This window comes from Haplochromis burtoni, unplaced genomic scaffold (genome assembly GCF_018398535.1).
Source record: "Haplochromis burtoni strain Fernald_Lab_line unplaced genomic scaffold, NCSU_Asbu1 Contig_47, whole genome shotgun sequence".
NCBI classification, from domain to species: Eukaryota; Metazoa; Chordata; class Actinopteri; order Cichliformes; family Cichlidae; genus Haplochromis; species Haplochromis burtoni.
Window position 1 is genome coordinate 2042999 of NW_024582408.1, and position 22000 is coordinate 2064998.

Here is a 22000-nt window from a genome sequence, read left to right on the forward strand (position 1 = left end):
GACTCATGAAGATGTATTGGTGATTAAACAGTGGAGGGCAAAAAAACCCCTGATCAGCCTGCAGCAGGTCTGCAGGACTTTGCAGCTGAGGCCAGTTCTCATCTTAAACATAATAAAATACAAAATAAAGAACACCAACCAAACAAGCCTCACATTAAAACTGTTAGTGTTCTTAATGAATTGTCAAATCTGATTACCTCCATAATTTATTTCTTTAGAAAACCCTCAAACCTAGTAGGTTTTATTTTAACTCTATTGTTAGATGTTCATGTTTCTAATATTTTAAAGCATTAAATTAATGTATAGCTAAAATCAGTTTAGTAGTAGAGGGAAAGAAAAAAGTTCATATTATATGTCAGTGTGATATTTAATAGTACAAGACTATAGCATCTGTGTGTTTGTATAGAATATTTTATTATTTAACCCTGAAATAGATAAGTGGAAGAAAAAGGATGCATTTAGCAAAAGTTATTATGTAGACCCAAAATGCTGGACACCCTAGAGGCACATCGACAAAGCATAAATAAAGGAGGAAAAGGGCATTAGATAGAGAGCAACAAATCTCCAAAAGACAATGAATTGCACAGAAGACCTCGGTAAGAGCATAAGGTAAAATGCACAGGAGGGTGAAAAGAAGTTTGTGTATGGTGTTTGTTTATTTGGTCATTTGCAGAAAATCTAAAAAGGTTTAAAAACAATGTGAAAAGACAATCGGACAAAGAGAAAGGCAGTGGGTACAGTTAAAGTGTCAGTTGTGCATATGAAGATTCCTGAGTGATAACACCAAGAAGTATCTGCATGGCAGCCATAATAAACTATTCAAATTCTCTCCGCTCTTGGAAAATCTTACCTGCAAACCATCATCTGTAGCAACAAGCCAGCATTTAAGGGCGAACCCAAGCCTCTACTCCTTGCCAGATTTTCTGCTACCTTATCCTGGTGAGTCAGGGCCTAAGCACTGTTAGACCTGTCTAAATTTCTCCTCGTGTTAACGTAGTCTCTCTCCTTGTCTCCCCAGTATCCACACCCTGGTTCAGCATTGGACCCCCACCCCCCGAACACACACACACCACCACCACCACCACCTTTTATTGCGTTTACATTATTTTAATTATCTTGCATTCTTTATCGAACAGGTGTCTCCATAGTGTAGTGGTTAACAGATTTACTTGGTCACAAATATCCTCTGGTGTTGTATCAGGATGAAGAATAGTTGAAAGTAGATGATTGGTCTTTTTTTGTCCATGTTCTAAATACTGACTATAATAAGCTACATTAATATAAAATATAATCCTTTCAACTATTAGTTTCCCAAACCCATCAGTTTGTAACATTTATTTTGCAATTAAAGATTTTGAGAGGGATAGAAACCCTGCTACAAGATTTTACATTGTGTTAATCATTCTTCTTGTGTACACATGATTAAAATATTATAATACAATAATATAAAGCATTGCTATTCACAAAAATATATATATATTTACTTATTCTGTTAAAGTGCAGGTACTTTTAATCAGGTAATGAGTCTCTACCTTTCAAAGAGCATTATTTAAAATAAAAAGTCACAGGTTTGATCAAAGTGTCATGGATTAATTGACGTATTGATCGGCTGAGGCAGCACTTCGGTTTGTGAAGGGAGGATTTATTCAGGCTCAGTCACGGTTGACTTGACTGACCTGTTTATTGAAGCCAGAGCTATTTTTAGCCTGGCTCACGGTGTGGAACTTAAGATTGGCCAGAATCTATCAGTCAGTAATCGAGGCAGCGACGTGCAGTACAGATGTCATGGTCTGTCACAGGCTGGCAGAGATAAAGTTAGAGATACAGAAAGGTCGTCGAGTTCCTGACATGCTGTGTGTTATTTCTCAGAAATGGCTCACTGGGGAGTTAACAACTAGTCTCACATTCACACAGAAATAGGCTTTATATAGCTAAAAATCAGAAGACATACAACCACTTTGTTCCCTGAGAAAAAAAAAGCTATTCCTCTTGCTCGGTATGTCTGTGTTCCTGTGTTAAAACATTTATTTGAGGCAGCGACGTGCAGTACAGTAATTTGTAAGTAAAAATGAGCATTATCAAGATTGCTCGATATCCCTAAACAGTGGCTGCATCTCCCGCTGACGTACAACATGTCAGAGAACCACTTACTGGAAACCAGTGACTCTGGAGGTCATCAAGTTTGGCCCAAGTGGACTTTTCACTTGACATTTTGTCCGTTTGTGTTTGCGTTATTGCCGTCATGATTTCTGTCTCAGCTTAAACATTATTTACTTCTCGCACACCTCTTGCGGCTAAATTACCCCTCAGTCTAAACATGGAATATTTCAGTAATGCTGAAAACTCTGAGGAGCAGCTTCTGGTTTTGCCTTGGCGAGCTGGGAAAAGCTGGGGTCAAAGAGCAGACTTTTGAGTCTTTATTGGAGCCGAAGAAACAGCTGGATACTGTGGAAATGTTCTGGTGAGTCATGTTGAAAGCATCGGTTATAGATGGACATGAATCCTTGATGCAATAAAACCATCTCACAGCTCCCAGCAGTGAATGTGAATGAAAAAGTTTGTTTGTTTTTTTTAAACCCCCAGCTGCTCTGCTGAAGTAGGTCAGTAGTCACCAAAAGCAGCTGTGGTCTGTCAGGGATTCACCTGATTCCATCTTAAAAGAAAATGGGCTGCACTATGTTTCTATGTCCGATGTCTTTTTTCTGGAATTGAAGTTTTTTTTTCAAATTGTAGTTTGAGCGTGGAACTTCATTATATGGCTAAACTAACAATTATTGTCCATTATTAATGAACCTGATCATTACTGCCTGTATAATTCAGGTAATAGACGATACAATTGTGATACGTGTTCATCAAAGCTGAAAACTGAACAAAAAAAAAAAGTTTGGTGAAGAAAACAGCTTGGATTTTTTTTAATGCTCTCCATGGTTCCCCCTTTTTAAATCTTGCCGGCTTAAAATTTAAGTTTCTACACAACTTTAATATCCCCCCCCCTTTAAAAAATGTAGTGGAGTAGTTTTACATACAATATTTTAAGCCAGGCCTCTGCAGCAGCCTTCAGGTATGTGGGTCCAGTGAGATATACCATTTCTTGGTTACTTTTTAGAGTGACATAATTAGCAAGGAGACAGGCAAAAAGATGTTGGCACTGAAGTACTGCTTTTATAATCTGTATTTTTTCCATGAATAGTTAGTGTAGCTATGAAACCTGGAAGCAGAGTACTTGCAAGATTACAAAAACAGAGAGAGAGGCGATACGTTGCAATGAGTGCACAGCATGCTGCTACAAGTGCACGAGATAGAATTAGTTCTTTATTGTTTTATGCAATAAAGATAACTTCCCTTTTACTTTTGGCCTAAACCAGCCAAGCAGAGGTTTTAAAAATAAAACGACACTCTTTTTGTTCATGTTCAGAGGATATTATGACTTGTATCCTAAAAGTTTTGCAGGGGTAAGGGGTTGCTTTAGGTAACAAAACCCACATTGTTTAAAGATCATTATATGGTACTTTCAGCTTCTCTGGTATTTCCCAATTGGTTGCGCCAGTGGATGGATCAGCATGTTGATTTTTGATCAGGACTTGGAACTGGCACAAGGAGTACACTAGCTTGTGGCTCCTGAGGCTGTGTTTGCGTATTCCTCTCTGTCACATTTAAGGTGAAAGTGCAAATAAACAAACTCATCTCAAGCCAATGCAGAGCTTTTCAGTATTCATCACAAATTCACTGGCTGACGTTTTAAATCCTTCATATATGCTTTTGTGGTTAGAGTTCAGCATGAACAGAGAGATTTTCAGATTTATAGTAAATCACGTAATAGATCATACTATACATTTCTTCTTTTAGCTGCTCTCTTTAGAAGTTGCCTGAGTTATTCATTCACCCTATCCCAAACATCCTCTGTCCAGCCAATGCTCTGCATGTCCTCCTTTACTACATCCATGAACCTTCTCTGTGGTTTTCCTCTTTTCCTCCTTTTTTTGCAGCTTCATCTTAAAAACACCCTTTGTCCAATATTTCCATCATCCCTCAACTGTGCATGACCAAGCCACCTTAGGCCTGCCTCTCTAACTTCGTCTCTAATCCGTTTGACCTGAGCTGTCCCCCTGGTATGTTCATTTCTAATCTTGTCATTCCTAGTCACTCCCACCTAAAATCTTAGTATCTTCAGCGCTGCCTCCTGTCTTTGTGTCGGTGCCACTACTTCCAAACTACACATCATAGCAGGTCTCACGTCCATCTTGTAAACCTTTCCTTTCACTCTTGCTGCTGTCCTTCTGTCACAGATCCCCCCTTAACACTCGTCTCCTCTGGCTCCACAAGGCAAACAGATAATTCTGTAAATATTTCCAAACTGTTATTGATTGTTAAGTAGCATTTTTTTTTTTACATTTCATTTGTATCTCATTAAAAATTATTTTCTATAAGAGGTTTTTCTTTACTGAGAAGTAAACTCTTCACCTCTCTACTAGTGCCTGTAAATCCTGTAAAAACATTTTGCATGTGGATGTCTTGTTATTTATATTTTTTTATGATAAACAAAGTAAAAGGAAAAATTAAATAGTCAAAATCAAGTTTTTTTTCGTTTTCCCTTTTTTCTTGGTTCGCATGTAACGTTTTTTTTCTTGTAACTTAAATACCTGAAAGGTTTTTTTTAAAAAGTGAGATTATTTATCCTCCATTTCTTTTTCCCTAATGTGGGCATACATTTTTTCGCTGTGCTTCATTAAAGGCTGACGTTTTTTTTTTGTAGCATTGGGGCACAGTGTTCTCAGTTTCTCAGTGAGTCCACAGTATTTCATAAGGAGAATTAAAATGGGATTCATGCAGTCGGAGAGAGAGTGTGTGTGAGAGAGAGGTGGGATGGATGCGTGGAGGGGGGTGGGTTGGTGGGTGAGGGAGGCGTGGTGCTGAATGAACAGCTCCTCGGCTCATAAAGTAATCAGAGAGCTCCTCTGCTCCGTCAGAGCAGCACAGCCATGAGCCAGCCGAGTTCCCCGTCCTCAAGACCCGCTCTGACACTCCGCCTGTCCCCCTAACACACACCACACCACCATGAAGAGGCAAAACGTGAGGACCCTCGCCCTCATCATCTGCACCTTCACCTACCTGCTCGTGGGAGCCGCGATCTTCGACGCCCTGGAATCTCAGGAGGAGACGACCCAGAGGATGGAGCTGCACCTGAAGAAAGGGGAGCTGCTCCAGACATTCAACTTGTCCTCGGAGGACTTTGACGAGCTGGAAAAAGTGGTGCTGCAGCTGAAGCCGCACAAAGCCGGCATGCAGTGGAAATTCGCCGGCTCCTTTTACTTCGCCATCACTGTGATCACGACAATAGGTAAGAGAGCAACTTCTTAGATCCTCTGCGGAAACTCGGACTTTAGTTTGACTCTCGGTTATTGCACAAAACGAAGAAAATTCGTCTCGACTATCAAATAAACCTGTGGAGCACAGTTTTAGATTATTGGGAGTATAAAGACAAAACGCGATTGAATATGAGGGAGGAGGTACCCCGATTTAAGTAATTTTTGTCCAACACTGCTGATCACATTAAAATATGATCACTGCACAATGTCCTGGTCTAATCAGTGATAGCACAGATGAAAGAAACAGAGCATAAAATATCATGTTATTTAAAAACATATCAATGCAACAGGTTTATAATAAAATAGATACAGCCAAATCTGCCAGGAGACATGAAAACCGAGTATTTTAAGAGTATATGAAGGTAGCATGTGTGTGTGTGTGTGTGTGTGTGTGTGTGGGGGGGGTGTCTTTAACCATAAGGGTTTAAATAATTTATATTTGTTTTATTCATAGTTAGGGAAATATACTTAATGTGATTGCTACATTTCTGTAAGACTACTGAGGGGCAGGCTCATCCGAGAGTTGTGCCTCAATATCACCAGTCCTTATGAATACGTGTGTGAGGAAGGTGGGAGAACATTTGGAAAACTTCTGCTGTCAGGAAATACCAAAGGTAACGTAGGAGTGCTGTGCCTGAATCAAAAAAACAAAAACAAAAAAGTAACCAAAAAGTCAGGTTAGAGCTCACTGGGAAAGCAAGCTTTGAATGTTACATCAGCTGGAAGTGGCCACATTTATTTTGAGTTCCAGCATTATAGAGGATCATTTAAAAGTCAGATTTGAAGCCAATGAGTGTGTAAACGTTAAGTGCAAACTTCTCTCCAAAGAATTCTTTTGCTCACAACTTTGTCATTAGACATGAGCTTCAAAAATCTGAAAATCTCTCTGTACATGTTGAGACACAATATGAAGGATTTAAAACTTCAGCCAGTGAATTTGTGATGAATACTGAAAAGCTCTGCATTATTGGGACCTTCATTTGCCTCTTCATTTGTGCTCAAATGCATTTCTCCTGTTCCGAAGGGTCCAAGGACAACACCACAAGCCTGGCAGCTCTTTACTCAATTTTTATCAGGCTTGAAAATTAGCCTGTTTGCTTTAGTGGTTTCACTGGAGGTCAGCTTTACTCATTTTCCTCCATAGACTCTCCGTGCTTTACTCAGTCTGACATCATATCAGATAAATGGAACTAAAAAAAAAAAACTTTAATTACTGTAATGTATCAAATTGTCTTGTGATCTGAGGCCAGGTTTACATCAGCTCATTTTGCTTTTAAAAGAGTTATAACCATTTGTTTTATCATTATGCTCAAAATAGCCATGAGAAAGTGCATCAGAGTGAAAGGAGGGGTGGTATTGATGCAAATACAGAGAATTATCACCAAATTTGCAGCTCCCTGCAGCTTTAGCACATCCTTCCTGTAAATCTGTCTATACAGTAGATTACGGCTGCAACAGGTAGCTCTACTCAGTGTAGGTTCTTTAAAATGCAATTATACCCATTGAGAATGATTGAATTCCCATTGAGATCACAATGACATCTTTTACAGGAGAGAAAAGTCGAGGTGGAAGTTGCATACAATCACAATCACTCTACAAAGTCTGGATTTCCAGGTTGTCAGTTCAGACAAAATATCCTCTGTACAAGGGGGAAAGTGAGAAAATGCTGGTTTCCCCACATAATTCACACCATAAAACACACAGTTAGTAACTTGTGGGTGACTATGGTAGGTCATTTAGCAGCTGATGAGCCACATACTTCCCCAGTGATTTGGTAGAGACATAAAACAACAATAAAAAGCAGCGAATGTTAAATAAGTTAAATATTTAGAAAAGTTAAAGCACTGTGCAACAAATTGCTGATCTTTTTTGATCTTGCGTGAATCTTCAAAGAGTCTTTAAACAGTCCACTGTTCACAGACTTAATGCTTTTCCCTGACATACTGAAATAGCAGAAGTAATGGAGCAATTGATTAGCTTCTGTGTGAACCATGCGTGCACTTAAAGGCTGTTTTAAAACTGCACATTTTGCAATTAAGAAAAATAATTGTACTACCATAGTAAAAAAATGGTTTGCATGTGAATATATACCAATAAAATGTTTCATTAGATACTAATAATTCAAAAACCATATCCAATATAAGTCATAAACCATAGTTCTTAAACAGATAAGCTACCTCTGTTACTAGACAGCCAAAGTGGCAAATTCAGATTGTTTGCTTATAAAGTCATATTTTTATAGATTACACCACCTCATTTATTTCTATACATTTTTTAAAAAGGCTTCACTGTCTCCCTACATCACATTGTCCTTATCTGTCAGAAGCTGTTCTTATCTTCATCTCCTATCTGAGTCTTCCTCCTGTATTTAGTGGCCGGGGCAGCAATGACTATTGATCTGTGACTTGTAACCCTATCAGATGCAGGCAACTAATTGCACACTACCCCAGCCCCCGGGTGGCTGTAACTGCATTCTGTAATTGCGAGCCTCGAGGCTGCTACAAATACAGTGATTGGCGTTTCAGTCTGCCATTAAGTATTAATGACAACACCAGAGCCTCGCTGTTCCACTGGACTCCTGGCACATGAAATCAACAGTACGGACACTGTACTGTACACATAATATCACGCAGCTGTGGCTTATAGCAAAGTCCAAATATTGCTTCAGGATATGAGAGTGGAACGCCTAATTTGTTAAGCTGAAGCGTAAAAATAGACAAGAACCTCTTAATTCCTCGCTTATTCTTTGAATCTATAATTAAAGTCATTTTCAGAATGAGGCCTCAGGACTTTCCGCTCCAACGCAGGACACCCCCAAGGACCAGAGAGCTCAGTATGATGTGCAAACAGCTCAGTATCAAGAATAAAATGGGGAATTTTCCATGTCAACTGCCAGCTAGCACATGACAGAATCAGTCCCTGCAAGCCATAATGATAATTTAAGATAAATCAATGAGCCACAATATTAAAATCACTGAAAGGAGAAGGTAATAACAGGGATCATCTTGATACAATGTAATTTTGTGCTAAATACCCCAAATGACTTAAAAACATTTCAAAGACTTTGAGTAATTGACTCGTCTGTGAGATACACCTTTAAAAGCCCAGTACATTAAGTTCCCACCCTGACCTTCAGGAACAAAAGGCCCTACAGTCAGAACACTCTTCAAGGTCCTACATCCAAGCCATGATTTAGCATCACAAGGGGGAATTGCACAGTATTAGACAGGTGGTTTTAATGTTTTGGCCGATCCATGTAACTGACAAAGGCAGGAGAAGCTACAGCCAGTAAGCACACATCGTTTTCTAAAAGAGAAAAGGGAAGGAAGAGGTTGGGGTGCATATTTACTAACCCAACTGTGGGAGTAATATGGAATCAATGTGGGATACACCTCTAAGGAAAAAAATAAATGAGCTTTGGGCAAGAAAATGCTCTCTAAATGCCACCTGGGGAGCGCCTCTGCACGATTTCGAACTGAGTATTATAAAATGTGGGGGTTCGCGGGGATCTGAAACAGAGTCATCTTCCCTGTATCCTCACCCCAGGGGTGAACTTCTTATCACTGCCACACCACAGGGCAAACCTTGAACTCTACCAGGCAGAGGACTGTTACATAACAGAAAGAAGGACAGGGGCATACAATTGGAGGTCATGAGAAGCAGTCGTGGGCAGATGGCCATCATATAATATGTTGACTTACACTATAGAAGTCTTTGTGTAACAAGCAATATGATATCACTGTATGATTACACAAGCCAAATTAAACGGTTGGTTCCCCGGAATTACGCTCACACATTCACTGAATTGACTTTCACTGAATTCAGACAGAATTCTGCAGAAAGAAAACAAATGATATTTATTGTTCTCACAAGTTTGAAAAACACATTTAAAAAGCAAAAATAAAAACCTAAGAATTTTTCTATTAGTGTTGTATGGAAGGCCATTTCCGCCACAAAAAAAAAGTATCCATAACTCGAAATTTTGATTTACTAATTAAAAATTTTGAGAAAAGTAACTAGAAATTTCGAGTTAGCTCTGCCAATCAGTAATCTACGTGAATGACGTCATTTTCCTGTAACCCGGCAGGGTATGGTGCAGAGGAATGCACACTCAAAACCAGATCGCAACAAGTTGGCCCTTTCAAGAGTACATTTGCTGATAGTAACACCATGTGATTCAGCTAATAACACAAGGATTTCATTATTTGTGAAGCCCCGCTGAAAATACTCAGCAACTTGTGCATTCATGACTGGCTATAATACTGGTAGCTTAGCTGTAGCATTTGTAGATGAGGGCTTCAGCTTCCAGGTACCAAGGAAATGACATCATTCACGTAGATTACTGATTGGCAGCGCTGAATCGAAATTTCAAGTTACTTTTCTCAACATTGATGTTTTTGGATGTTTGATAGAAATCACATTTGGTGTCACATATACAGTGAAAGCTGCTCACATCGCAGATGCACAAGATGTTCTTCAACACTGGTCCTGTGATGCACAGCAACAGACAGAGACCAATTTCTGCAAACTACAATCTTTTAATCAGCCTAATCAGGATGTTGTAGTGTCTAAATGGAACAGAAATGAAATCATCTGGCACCAAACCACAACAGCAGTCGCATCAAGGCACTTCATTCTGTAAGATAGTTCTCCTACAATAATAGAGAGAAAACCCAACAATCAGACAACCCACTTTGAGCAAACACCAGGCGACAGTGGGAATGAAAAAATACCTTTTAACAGAAAGAAATCTCCAGCAAAACCAGGTCCAGGTAGGTACTTTGCTGTGACTGGTCATGGTAAAAGAGACTGCAAAAGTAAACAAAAAATCAACTGACCACACAGCTGAGCAGACAGAGCTGTGAGTAAAACAGGACGCATCTGACCAATCACTAGGATCAGATTTTGTGACATCACTGGCACCTCACCCCTACTTATATGGTCTTTGAAACACCGTAATAAACTTTATAATAATTTCCCAAATAATGTTTATAGGTGCACAAAATACCATTAAGCTGCAATTTTTTTAAGTTTTAGAAGATTTTGTTTTTGTAAATTTGTAGCTTTACAAAGATCTAATATTTTCATGCAAACTAAATATTAACCAACTGATCAACATTATTTACCACAATTCCTTTTTAACATTATAAAACAAGCTGGTGCATTTTAATTTAATGCAGTTCTGAGTGTCAAGACAAACCTACAATTGAAATGAGACTTTTTTTTTCTTTGTTTTAACAACCCTAACACTAGCAACACCTTGGTGACATCACAGCCTGGAAACGCATCAGGCCCAGCTTTAAGGGCTTTCATTGCAGGAAGTAGTCATGCTGCTCTGTGCACCAGTCAGTGTTTATAAATCCAGACACCTTCACAAAAGCTAACGCAAAGCTGGATAGCATAGTGGCGTGGACTGGGTTTAACTGGGGCCTTTCTGTGTGGAGTTTGCCCCATGACAGCTGGGATAGACCCTGATAAGGATAAGTGGAAGAGAATGAATGGATAATACAAGGCTAAATTGTAATTAGATTACATCCAAGATGTATTACAAAACTGCATTTTTTCACCTTCTTGTTCAGTTACATCCACCTAAAGCCTGCATAAAAGTGACTGGTCAGTGGAAGTGGAGCTACAGGCAAACTGCAAGGCTTCTTTTACCTCTACTTCCTGTCCTTTAAAATCTTGTCTCCTACCTACATATTCACGTGCATGACTTTATAGAGATTAACGGTATTGTTAATTCACCAATAACAATAACTTTTCTCTAACCACTCTTTAACTACATACTGAAAAGAAAAATGTTGTTTTATATGTTCATAAAATAATTATTACAATATATTTAGATTAGCCGTCTTAAACACTTGGACCACCTAAAAGAAAAAGAAAGAAGCCTTTTCTAAAACATGTCCTATAATGGTGTGCCTTCTCTGACCCAATGACAGCTTGGACAAGCTCAAGCCTTCTCATAAGCCTGAATTTAATCAGCAATCAGTGGAAGAAATCTTTCTTTGCAGTTGCTGCTTCCTCTCTCCAACACCATCATATAAATAACTACAATTTTCTGAGGTGATATAATCATGCAAAAAGTCTCATAAAAGACGGAAAATTCAACAGGAACATGTCCCAGTAACTCTGAATAAACCGCAGACCTCACTGTGAGTTATGGAGCTGGTTCTTACAGATGGAATACTCTCATTAAAAGCACACTCTTCAGTAGATCACTCACTAGAATGAGGAAAACATAACTGGAAAGAGAAGAAAAAAATATGCAGGACAGAAGAAAAATGCATGAACGAGCTAATTGAAAATGAATAAATAAAAACCATTTCAACTTCAAATTCTTGTTGATTGAAGTTTTTTTCCTCCCACATGTGTAATATCATATCATGTACCTCAAAAAAATAAAATAAAATAAAAAACCAAAACCTTGGTTGTACTGCTATGACTCACTTGGTCAAGCAGGCGACCCATACACCGTAAGGCTGGGTTTGAATCTCCACTGTCCTATCCCAAAAATAGTTAAAAAGACCCCCAAAAATCAACATCTGTATTTTCTTTTCATGTCTTTCATTGGGCTATGTCCACTTCGGTCTGCAAACTATTTTCTGCAACTGTATTATTTAGGTGAATGATGCAAAAAGTTAGTTTTTATTTTGCATTTTCAGCAGAAAATTCAATATTTCAAAAGAGGAAAAAAACTAATAAAAAAATAAGCATCTCTTTTCCTCAGGATCATCTAATATCTAATCCCTGATGTCATTAACCTTCGCTTTGGGCTCATAAAAACATTTTTCTTTTGAATAGGATCTAAACCCACATGTTTATAGTTAGAAAACCATTACTTCAAAAAAAAAGAGCATGTTTTGCTTGGACTTTTATGACAGTGAATCACCTCTTGTTAAATAGTTCTTGTACAAAGATCATTTGGCTGTTTGCCTATTGTTGATTCAGTAGACGTGAGCTCATTGTCTCAATAGAGACACATCATCATCTGTATTCTTTAAATCTTTAATCTTCTGAGGAGAAAGAAACTGAATCCAAATGTGTGCGGGACATGCTGTCTCTACTAGTCATTATAATCCCAAGATAAAGCCTTGGAGTGTTAAGGAGAATCCCCTAGTTTGTTTGCAGGACATACTCTGCCATCACATTAAAAGTGGCTTGGATCACAGTGCTGAAAGCCCTTCCAGCGCTGGTTTAGTTACTCTGTCACCAGCAGTACATCAGTTCTTGATGTGCTGGGCAGTTACCAAGTGCGTAAGCACATTAGTGTATGCATGTGACGTATGCTGCTGCTTAAAATGAGCAGGCGTGCTCAGCAAATCCTCTCTGGGTCAATGACTCTAATGTTTCTATATGTGGGCTGGAACTGAATAAAATATCTGATCATTTCTTTATCTCCATTGCTGGCAGCAGTTTGATTTGGCAGCAGGCATGAACCCGTCTTTTAGCTGTTGCATAATTACGCACGAGGGCACGTGTTGAATTATTAATGCAATTAATTACTTACATTAGAATCACCATTATTATTCAGTCAGCTTAAGAGGTTAGTGCAGTAAGTGGTTGAGTGCACAAAGAACGTAACTCTCAGTGGATGTTCCTCGTGGGCGCACCGAGACGAATACTTCAGCTCTTCTCAGAGGAGAGCGGAGAAAGTGTCGGCTCTGGGAAGATAAAAGAAGGTGAAGAGACAAGTGAAAAGACATCAGCAAAGATAAAAACAATTATTTATGTATTAATTTATTTATTTTTGTTTGACAAATAGTGAACTTTAAAACAAATTTTTTTGTTAATTTTGAATTTTACTCCACGTTTCAGTCCAGAGGTGTTACCAAGAAATCATTTTCCACCTGTTTTCTTCCGGTTTTCTTATTCAGTGACAGTGGCTGGAGCCTGCCTACATGAGGCGCACAAATACCTACAACTTAAAAAAAACGATTGTACCATCTGCAAGGCTAATGACTCAAAAAGTCATTGGTGTTATGGCCGATGTGATCCCATCTTAGTGTTTGACATGTGCAGTTCCCACTCATTTTGTAGTGAAAGTTTTAACTGAATTCCTAAAACATCAATATGAGAAAAGAAAACTGGATGCATATCTCCGTCCACTAGTGTTATGCAAGCTCCTTAAGGTCCAAACTCTCTGTGGGTGCCACTCATGGATGAATTAAGGAGAACTGGATACTAAAAATGGTGTCTGCTTGCTTGAATGAAAATTGTTCGCCTGGAGCCCAAAAAGTTTCCAGCTTTGAGGTTTGCTTGTGCAGCAAACTGCACATATGCATTAGTGTTTTCCCTCAGTGGCCCTGAGTGTGGCTTTCTGCTTCCTCTGCTGGCTTTACGTTATGACGCACTTGCATTTATATAGTGCTTTTGTAGTCTTACTGCCCACTAAAAGTGCTTTAGAATACAGGCCACATTTAGTCATACATTTCATTCATACTTTATTCTATAGTCATTAATGACTTCATCTACCTCACGTACTTAATGAAGTTAGTATGTGAGCTAATGATATCATGAAAGAAACAACGTTTATGGGGGGAGAAAAAGAAGAGTAAAGATGCATACTGTATGAGTGTGAGGGAGGCTATACGGTAGTTGCCACATTACACCCTTCTGGTGTTTTCACTGGCCACAATTTTTACCCATGTCAACTAAACCAAGTCATAGAAATTCCTGGCCTGCATCTGCACATACCTGCAGATTTAGACATAGACAAAATTCAGGCAGTCCTGCTGCAGCAGATGTACAGTATAACATCCAACACCATGCAGGCTTTCTTTACGAACATTTGTGAAAGAAACGCTCATTCTAAACAACAACTAACTTCCAGTGTAGTACTGTAATAGGATGCCACCAGTGCAACAAGTCAGTTTGTGAAATTTCTTCCATATCAGACATGAGTTTCTGACCTCCTTTGGCATTAACATCAGCACAAAAACTGTGCATCAGGAGCTTCATGGCATGGGCCAAGCAGCTGCTGTAGATGGCAACCATAGAAAATGGTTTGTGCAATTAAAAATAGGATGAATTATGAGTAATAACTTAATGACAAATATGCACAAGATGAGTATCCGCAATGCTTTTCTAGCACATGTGCATGTCGCACCAATTCAAATTCAAATTCAAATTTTATTTGTCACGTACACAGTCATACACAGTACGATATGCAGTGAAATGCTTAGACAACTGCTCGTGACCTAACGAAAAAAAAAGGAAAAGGTTATGAATAAGATAGGAAATAAATATGAAAAATTAAAAAGGGTAAATTTAACTAGGAAGGAATAAAATATAAAAAATTAAGGTTAAAAATGAAATAACTGTACAACACAAATTAGAATGAAGGGTAAATTTAACTGGGAAAGAATAAGATAAAATATATAAGTTGAAAATAAAATAACTGTACAACAAAATACACAATACACAGTATAGAACTATATAAGAATGTATGATTTACCAATTTACCAGATGCCCATGACAAACTAACAAAATAACTCAATGACAAAATAAAGAATTTATTTTAAGTGTCAAAATTTATGCAAAATTCATTTTCATATGGATTTATATGCACAAACTGAATGCTTGACAGAAACACAATAAACATGTAGAGCACACAGTCTTCTGTGACAAGTCACGTGTCTAATCAGATTCAAGAAATCATTTTTTAATCACATTAAAAAGGGAACAAGCTTTATTTTGGTTTGCAGCCTTTTTCATCCTTCAGGTCGCTTTGCACTTTATTAATAACTAATCAAGATCATGTGTTTTCTCTAAATTAAGGGGAAGAAGACACGTAAGATGACAGCTGTATTCCATATTAACACTTGAATTATTTTTAATGCTGTTGATACATAAATGATTTTTAATGAATCCTTGTTTTTTTTATTATTTCAAAATATCAGCGTTGCTCTTATAATGAGAACTCCCGAAACACAGTTTTCAAATGAAAAATAGTCAAATATTATAAAACTCATTTACAGCAAATAAAGAAAGAATAGTTATAATCAACCAGAGTGGTTTTAGTTTACAGTTTAATTGAATTAGCGGTGAACTGATCCCGATGCTGCTGGGGAACAGCTGCTATCTTTTCGGAGATTTCGGGGATAAGGTAACTTTAACTCTTCTGTGCTTCTACAGAAGGTCCCCCAAACAGAACAAATTACCTTACATAACCCAGTGTTGCACTCTGAATGTTGGGCTCTGCCCTCCAAACCTATCATGCAGACACACTTGGATGTAATGTGACATACACCTTGAAAAAAAACCAACCCTTTCCACTTCTCATTTTTACAGGAGTGACATAATACCAGTGTGTTTCCATAGCACATACAAGTTCCAAGCCATAAAGATCACAGCAAAAAGTGTGTATATGCATGTTAGTAATAAAACAAATGATTAGACTGAGAGTCAGTCAGACAGTGTGTTCACAGGGTCGTCTTTGAAAGCCTGAAGAGTTGAACGGATGACTAAGCTTTCTTTGTTTTATTCGTCCAGCTCTGTGTCACTGAGGTTACAAGCAGATCACAAATCTGGAAAGGAAGACAGTCATAAGTGTGCAGCTGAATAAGGCACACTGGTTAATGCAGATGATGGGGTCACTGAGGGAGACATCATCAAAAAAGGAGAAATATTACATAGAAGCCTCTGTGTAGGTTTTCAAATTGATATAATGTCAACTTTTGAGTCCTCCCACCTGATGCGTCTTTGTTTTCCAGTTTGTTTCAAGCAAAATCAGTTAAATAATCTCTATTATCTTAATTGGCCATGTTCTGATGCCTCCGTAAAGTCCCAATGACTGTGAACAGTGAGTTTAGCTGAAAAATACATTTTACTCTCACTTCCAGTCAAGCAGAGTTATGTAATATACTCCCAGACTCATACTTCCAGTAGTCTTAGTATGAACATATGATTAGAAACTGTAGTATCTCATTGAGCGGATGTGGCTCACTAATGCCGAGCTCATGTGACATACTGCAATGCACATAAAAATCCCACTGAAAGAGAGATAGCTCCTTTTAAATCCCCTCGTCTCCTTGTGGTGATGCTAAATATTGTTGTATTGATCTATAATGGACTTATGGTAATGATCGATGTTTTTCCTCAGGAAGCCGCAAACAATTGTGAGCTATAATAACATAAAGCTTGACTTCACTTTGTGGTCGCTGCTAATTATCTGCAATTACACGGTTATAAGTAAAGGGGTAGCTTCCCAAACAGGTTTTCTAAATAGAGATGAATGTAATGTTTTCCCTTTTGTCATGTGCTGGTGGAAGTGATGAATTGTCTGAACTCCCACAGAGTTGGTGTTCTTTTGGTTTACATCTGATGCCATCCATTGTTTGGATGGAAAGCTTTTAGAAGCCAGAGTGGCGGGCTGGTATTTATAATTCCGTTTCAATGATTTCATGTTGTTCTTTGCGTTGCCATGTGACTTTTCCCCAAAATTCGCCCTGTAATTTATGATAGTGTATTTTTCATCCATGTTTAAAGCAAATCTGTCCTAACATTCTGCAGATTAAAGTACACACTTTCTACTCATTTTCAGTTCCATGTTTTTTATTTGTGGACTCTACTGGAGTACAGTCAAGCGCTGTTCAGCATCTGTTTGTAACAAACTGTTTAACCTGTTCTCCTTTTAAGCCAACCTTCTTCTGATTTGTCACCCTTTCAAACAAAACATTTAAGCAGGATGTGGGTGGGGCTTCTGTGCTTACAGAAAGGACTGTGTTCCTCAGCCATGTGCCTGAAATCCATAATAGGAATACATACATATATATTATATATAATATAATATATGCGTTTTAGAGGAGCCTGAAGCCTGAGCCCTTTGGCTCACAGGGGCTTCTTGCACATATGTGTTTTGACCCACTCTTCTTCACAAGACTGCTTCAGCTCATTGAGGTTTGTGGCTAGTTTTTTATGCACAGTGCTCTTAAGGTCACACTACAGAATTTCAGTCAGGTCGAATTCTTTGATTTGGGCTAATGATATTGCAAAATCTATTGCTTCTTTTCTGTTTTTAGCCATTCTCTTGTACATTTGCTGTTGTGTTCGGGATCATTCTGATTTTCCATGACTCACTACTGGCTAAGTTTTGGCTGCGCGAAAGATGGCCTCTTTGACTCTTGAATACTTTGGTATACAGAGGAGTTTGTGGTTCCTTCAATGACTGCAAGGTGCCCTGGTCCTGTGGCTGCTATGCTATGCTTGGTTTTCCCAACATGTGATGCTGTGCATTATGGCCAACTATCTCCACTTTGGCTTGGTCTGTCTAAAGGACCTTTTTCCAGAAGTACTGTGATTTGTTTAGATGAGACTTTGGAAACTTAAGATGTGTTGCCATGTTCTTTTCAGAGAGGCAATCCTTCCAAACAAGCCGTACTTGTTCAGTCTTTTTCTAATTGTGCTGTTATGAACTTAAACATTTAAAATGCTAACTGCCCGTGGAGTCTGAGATGTAGCTTGTAGAGTTGTTGAAGAGTCTCTGAGCTTTGTAAAGTAAGACCTTGGGGTGAATTTACAGCAGTCCACTCCTGGGAAGAGTGGACTGCTGATACCAGCAAAGTCCGCAAAACTTCTGCCTTTATAAAGGTTATTAACTGCATCTGATTCGCAGCACCTGTCTGCTACTTGCCCACTTAATTCCTGTGGTCACAGTAAGTTTTCACTCGGCTCTATATACTCTCTTCTGTTTCATATGACTGTAGGTCTGTTTGACTGTTAGCTGACTTCTTTACTATTAAAGGTAGACCAACAATCAGTTGTCAGTCAAAGATCTCTTTTCTGCCTTCGCGATATTATTGGCTGATGTAACTTTAAATTAAATACGAAATCTTCAGAAATTTTAGTCAAAGTGTTTGAAAGTTGGCCAAACTTTCTCTGTTATGAATTGGGTTAAGCAAGTAACCAGCTTTTTAATTATGATGGCAGCACGCCACATAAACGAACTTTTACAAGACATTTTGCATCTAAATTTCAATGTTTCAAATTAAAAATACAGCACTGTATGTTCTTTGCATTAGTAATGAAGATGCAAACCTTTACACTCAACCACATGCACAAACTAGGTGCATAAATACTGAAAGATGCACAGCTGTTACTGGCTGAGGCAGGTTGTTGCTGGTTTGGATCTGAAGGAGTTAGGTCTGAGAAAGTTGATAGAAGTCACTCTCATTGCTGCTGCTGCTGCTTCGTTCACATGACCAGCCAATGTTTACCTATTGTGCGTCTGCTTTATGCTCCGCTGCCTCTATGGAAAGTTGAGTACTTGCCTGACTCTCTAAACAAAACATGACATTGTATTTTTTAGACTTTATATCCCAGCAGGAGCTGGCTGGAGTTTAACCAAATAAAATAGTACACAGTAGTGAGATCTCCCACTGATTCTGTTCCAGAGTATAAATATACAGGATACAGCATGAAATCTTTTCTATATTGGGGCAAACTGGCTGTGTTATGGTTTATTTGATCAGAAATATGAACTGTTTCCTGTGTTTTTTCTCTAAATGTAAGAATGCCTATAATCTCATATCCTGCAATATTGAATTATGAGCCTGTTTCACAACCCAGAGCTTTTAGTGAGCGCTCGGCACTGCTGCTCGATTAATGTCCTAATCCTTCCATTGGAAATTTGAGATTAACTGAGATGTGTCCTAGCTTCATCAGATACTAAATATGTATTACAACTCAACACTGTAACAATGTAAAGAAATATTTCAGGGTGCATTGGAAAGAATTTGTGGGATTATACTGTTTGTCTGTGACAGTTTTTAAAATAAATTCTAAATGTAAAATATTGTTGTTAGATTTGCTAATTAACTCTGTTGGGAATGTGATTTATTTTAGTTTGTCTGTTTTTTTGTTTCTTAAAGTCAGGGACATGAGAAAAGCCTAACTCAGACCTTTGTGGGGAAATCTACATTATAACTTAGGATGTCACCGGAAAACCCTCCAACCTTATGCTTTAATCTTCCACGTAGTCAGATCTGTACCTTCTCAGAACTCTAACTATACATCGGGTCGACGCAAGCCACAATGACTAAATGGCATGGAAGGTAACAGCGTAGGGTTAAAAAGTGTTTCGACTTATGTTGTAAGATATAATATGGATTTCTTGCAGAAGTCTAAATCAGGCTAAATGCCTGGAGTCAGTCTTGATCCAGATTTGCTCTGAATTCAGGGTCAGATTCTTTACCATTGCGGGATAGAGCAAAAGTGGGCATGTGTATGTACCATATATCTTCAAATACACATGAAATTAAAATGAGAACTATAAGCAGAAATTTGTGTTTAATTAGTTTAAATCAAACTGTGATTTATTAGAGCCTCCATGTGGTTCTGAACGTAATAATCGGGTCAGGATCAAAACAACTGTACCAAGACTATTTTGAGATCCCAGAGACACTCCAAAGCAGTTTGTTTATGGTAAGAATGCCATCTGACCTCAGCCAAACCCAACTACTAGCTGTACGCAGGAAGTTTGAGCTAAACACCTTCCCATAGCCAGGTGTGCTTAGCACGTGTGCTGCCTCCTCTGCACTTCACTGTCTTAGACTCAGTGTATCACAGTTTCTTAAATTTCATATCAAATTCATTGTCCACAACACATCACCTGGTTTCTAGGCTTTCATTAAGCTGAAGGACACAACAGCACTTTAGTCTTTGTCAGATTTGTTATCCCAACCTCTGGTCAGGCCCATGGCGCATCTGTTTATTGAAAACATATATCTGTGTTCCTGCGAGTCAGCTGTCTTCAAAAAGTGATGCATTTGTGTTATAATATTTCCTCTGAATGTCTTAAATATACCCCTGACAAATACTCTCCATATTAGAATAATTAAGGAAAGTAAAGCTAACGGTGAAATCAATAAAAACTAGAACGAAACGAAATCATTTCAAACCACAGAAACTAAACTGAACTAAAAACAAAACTGAAAGTCAGAACAACATAAGAATAAAAAGTAATTAGGAACTATAAAACTATAATAACTCTGGTTTTGCCAATGTTTGAATTCAATTACAGACCATAATGACTTCTAGGAACAAGATACATCAGGCTTTGAATACACAGTCTGTGTTTGTCAGCTGGACCAATTCATTTTTTTGTCTTTTGGTCTTTCATGTTACTTAATGACAGTATTAAGAACTTGTCTTTTTTTCGTTATAAAAGACAGGGCTGCTGTTGGAAGATGAGACGTGTGAATCTCTGCACAGAGCAGACTGACTGCTTGTTAAAACTGTCACTGGGCTGCGTTCGCCGTGTTTCTCTTCTCGTGACCTGAAAAGGAAAGGTATTGGGAACTTGTGCAGACAGTTGGGTCGTAACTCCAGGTGCAATGCTGGCAATAATGCTGTGAATATTACACCTCTTTGTTTTTCTGACTGGGTATGCAATGTACAGTAGAGGCAAAATGTGTGTATTACAGTGTGCCCCCCACCCACCCAGCTGGGCTGGTTTTATTTGACCGATTGATTTGGTTTTAGGTTGTAGCACAACGTGATAAGATGCCTCTGCTTCTCTAACTTCTGTAACTGAATGCAATCATTTCAGCCAAGAAGACATCTCTGTGGTTTACTTTCTATACAACAGACAGCTGTTTATACATTTTTACTTTTGGGACATCTCAGCCTGTCTCAACTTTGTCTGTTCTGTTCATCGAAGTTTGTGGATTTTTGTTTTCGTAATCACTGATGTCCGAAAGCCATTAAAACGTTCAGTCACATATTTCCAGGTGGTATAACAGACATGTCTGAGCTAGCTGCAACCACACTCACTCATCGCTTCTGCCAGAACATGATAACGGTCCTTACATGACATAGAGATGGATGCACACTGCATACTGTTGAAAGAATCTGCATTTCTAGGTATCCGTGCAGTTATATAGACTTCATAAAAATTACTTGTAGGACAAATCTGCTATGTTCTGGTAGCATAATTTGTGCCATTTGGGCAGTTTAAACTTCAGATTTTTTTTATTTGCTCTGCTACCCTTCTCTTAATGGTTCTATAAGTGAGATTTTAAATTTTAATATCGCAGCACAGATCTATTGGGTATTAAAAAATAAAGCGGAGTAATGGGGTCTTTAGCAGAGAATGAATTCGTACTCCCTTTGTGTTTATAGTTATCCACAACATCATGCCAGGTTTATTCACATAAGTCTCTCAGTTTGAGCCTGTTTATAAAAAGTGTGAACATAAAACTGAACGCTTGATGAAAGGCTCCAGCCAAGAGAGCTTAGATTGCAATATAAAAAAAGAACAAAAACAGTATTTTATTCGTGTCATTTACCTCATTTATATGAAATCTTTTCATGTAGCTCTGTCTCTGCAGCTGTTCCAGTGCTTTTTGTTTCTCCATCCAAGCTACTAAAAGCTATAAGCGAAGGGCAAAATATGGAGATTGTAGAAGACTTATAAGAAAAACAAATGTATTTAAGAACAAAAGAAATGAGATACATAATCAGCAAATCGGTGATGCAGTTAGTTTGTAGACTTACGTATGCTGTATAAGTAAACCAAGAAATAGAGTTCAAACAAAAAGTACATGGGACAGAGAGAGTAGTTGAATGCTTAGGACAGGATGTACTGGCGGTAAACCAGTGACAAAATTTACTCTCAACCAGGGGTGGGTCAA

At 38.3% G+C, this 22000-nt stretch overlaps 1 protein-coding gene across 1 annotated transcript in view; it reads left to right on the plus strand.

Annotated features, from left to right (window-relative positions):
* Nucleotides 1–4943: 4943 nt before the first annotated feature.
* The window catches only part of kcnk3a (potassium channel, subfamily K, member 3a), a 47966-nt gene continuing 30909 nt past the window's right edge, over nucleotides 4944–22000 (plus strand). The window contains exon 1 of the mRNA XM_005921538.2: nucleotides 4944–5338. Coding sequence (XP_005921600.1) covers nucleotides 5056–5338 — 283 coding nt within the window. The 5' untranslated portion in view covers nucleotides 4944–5055. The remainder of the gene's footprint in view (nucleotides 5339–22000) is intronic.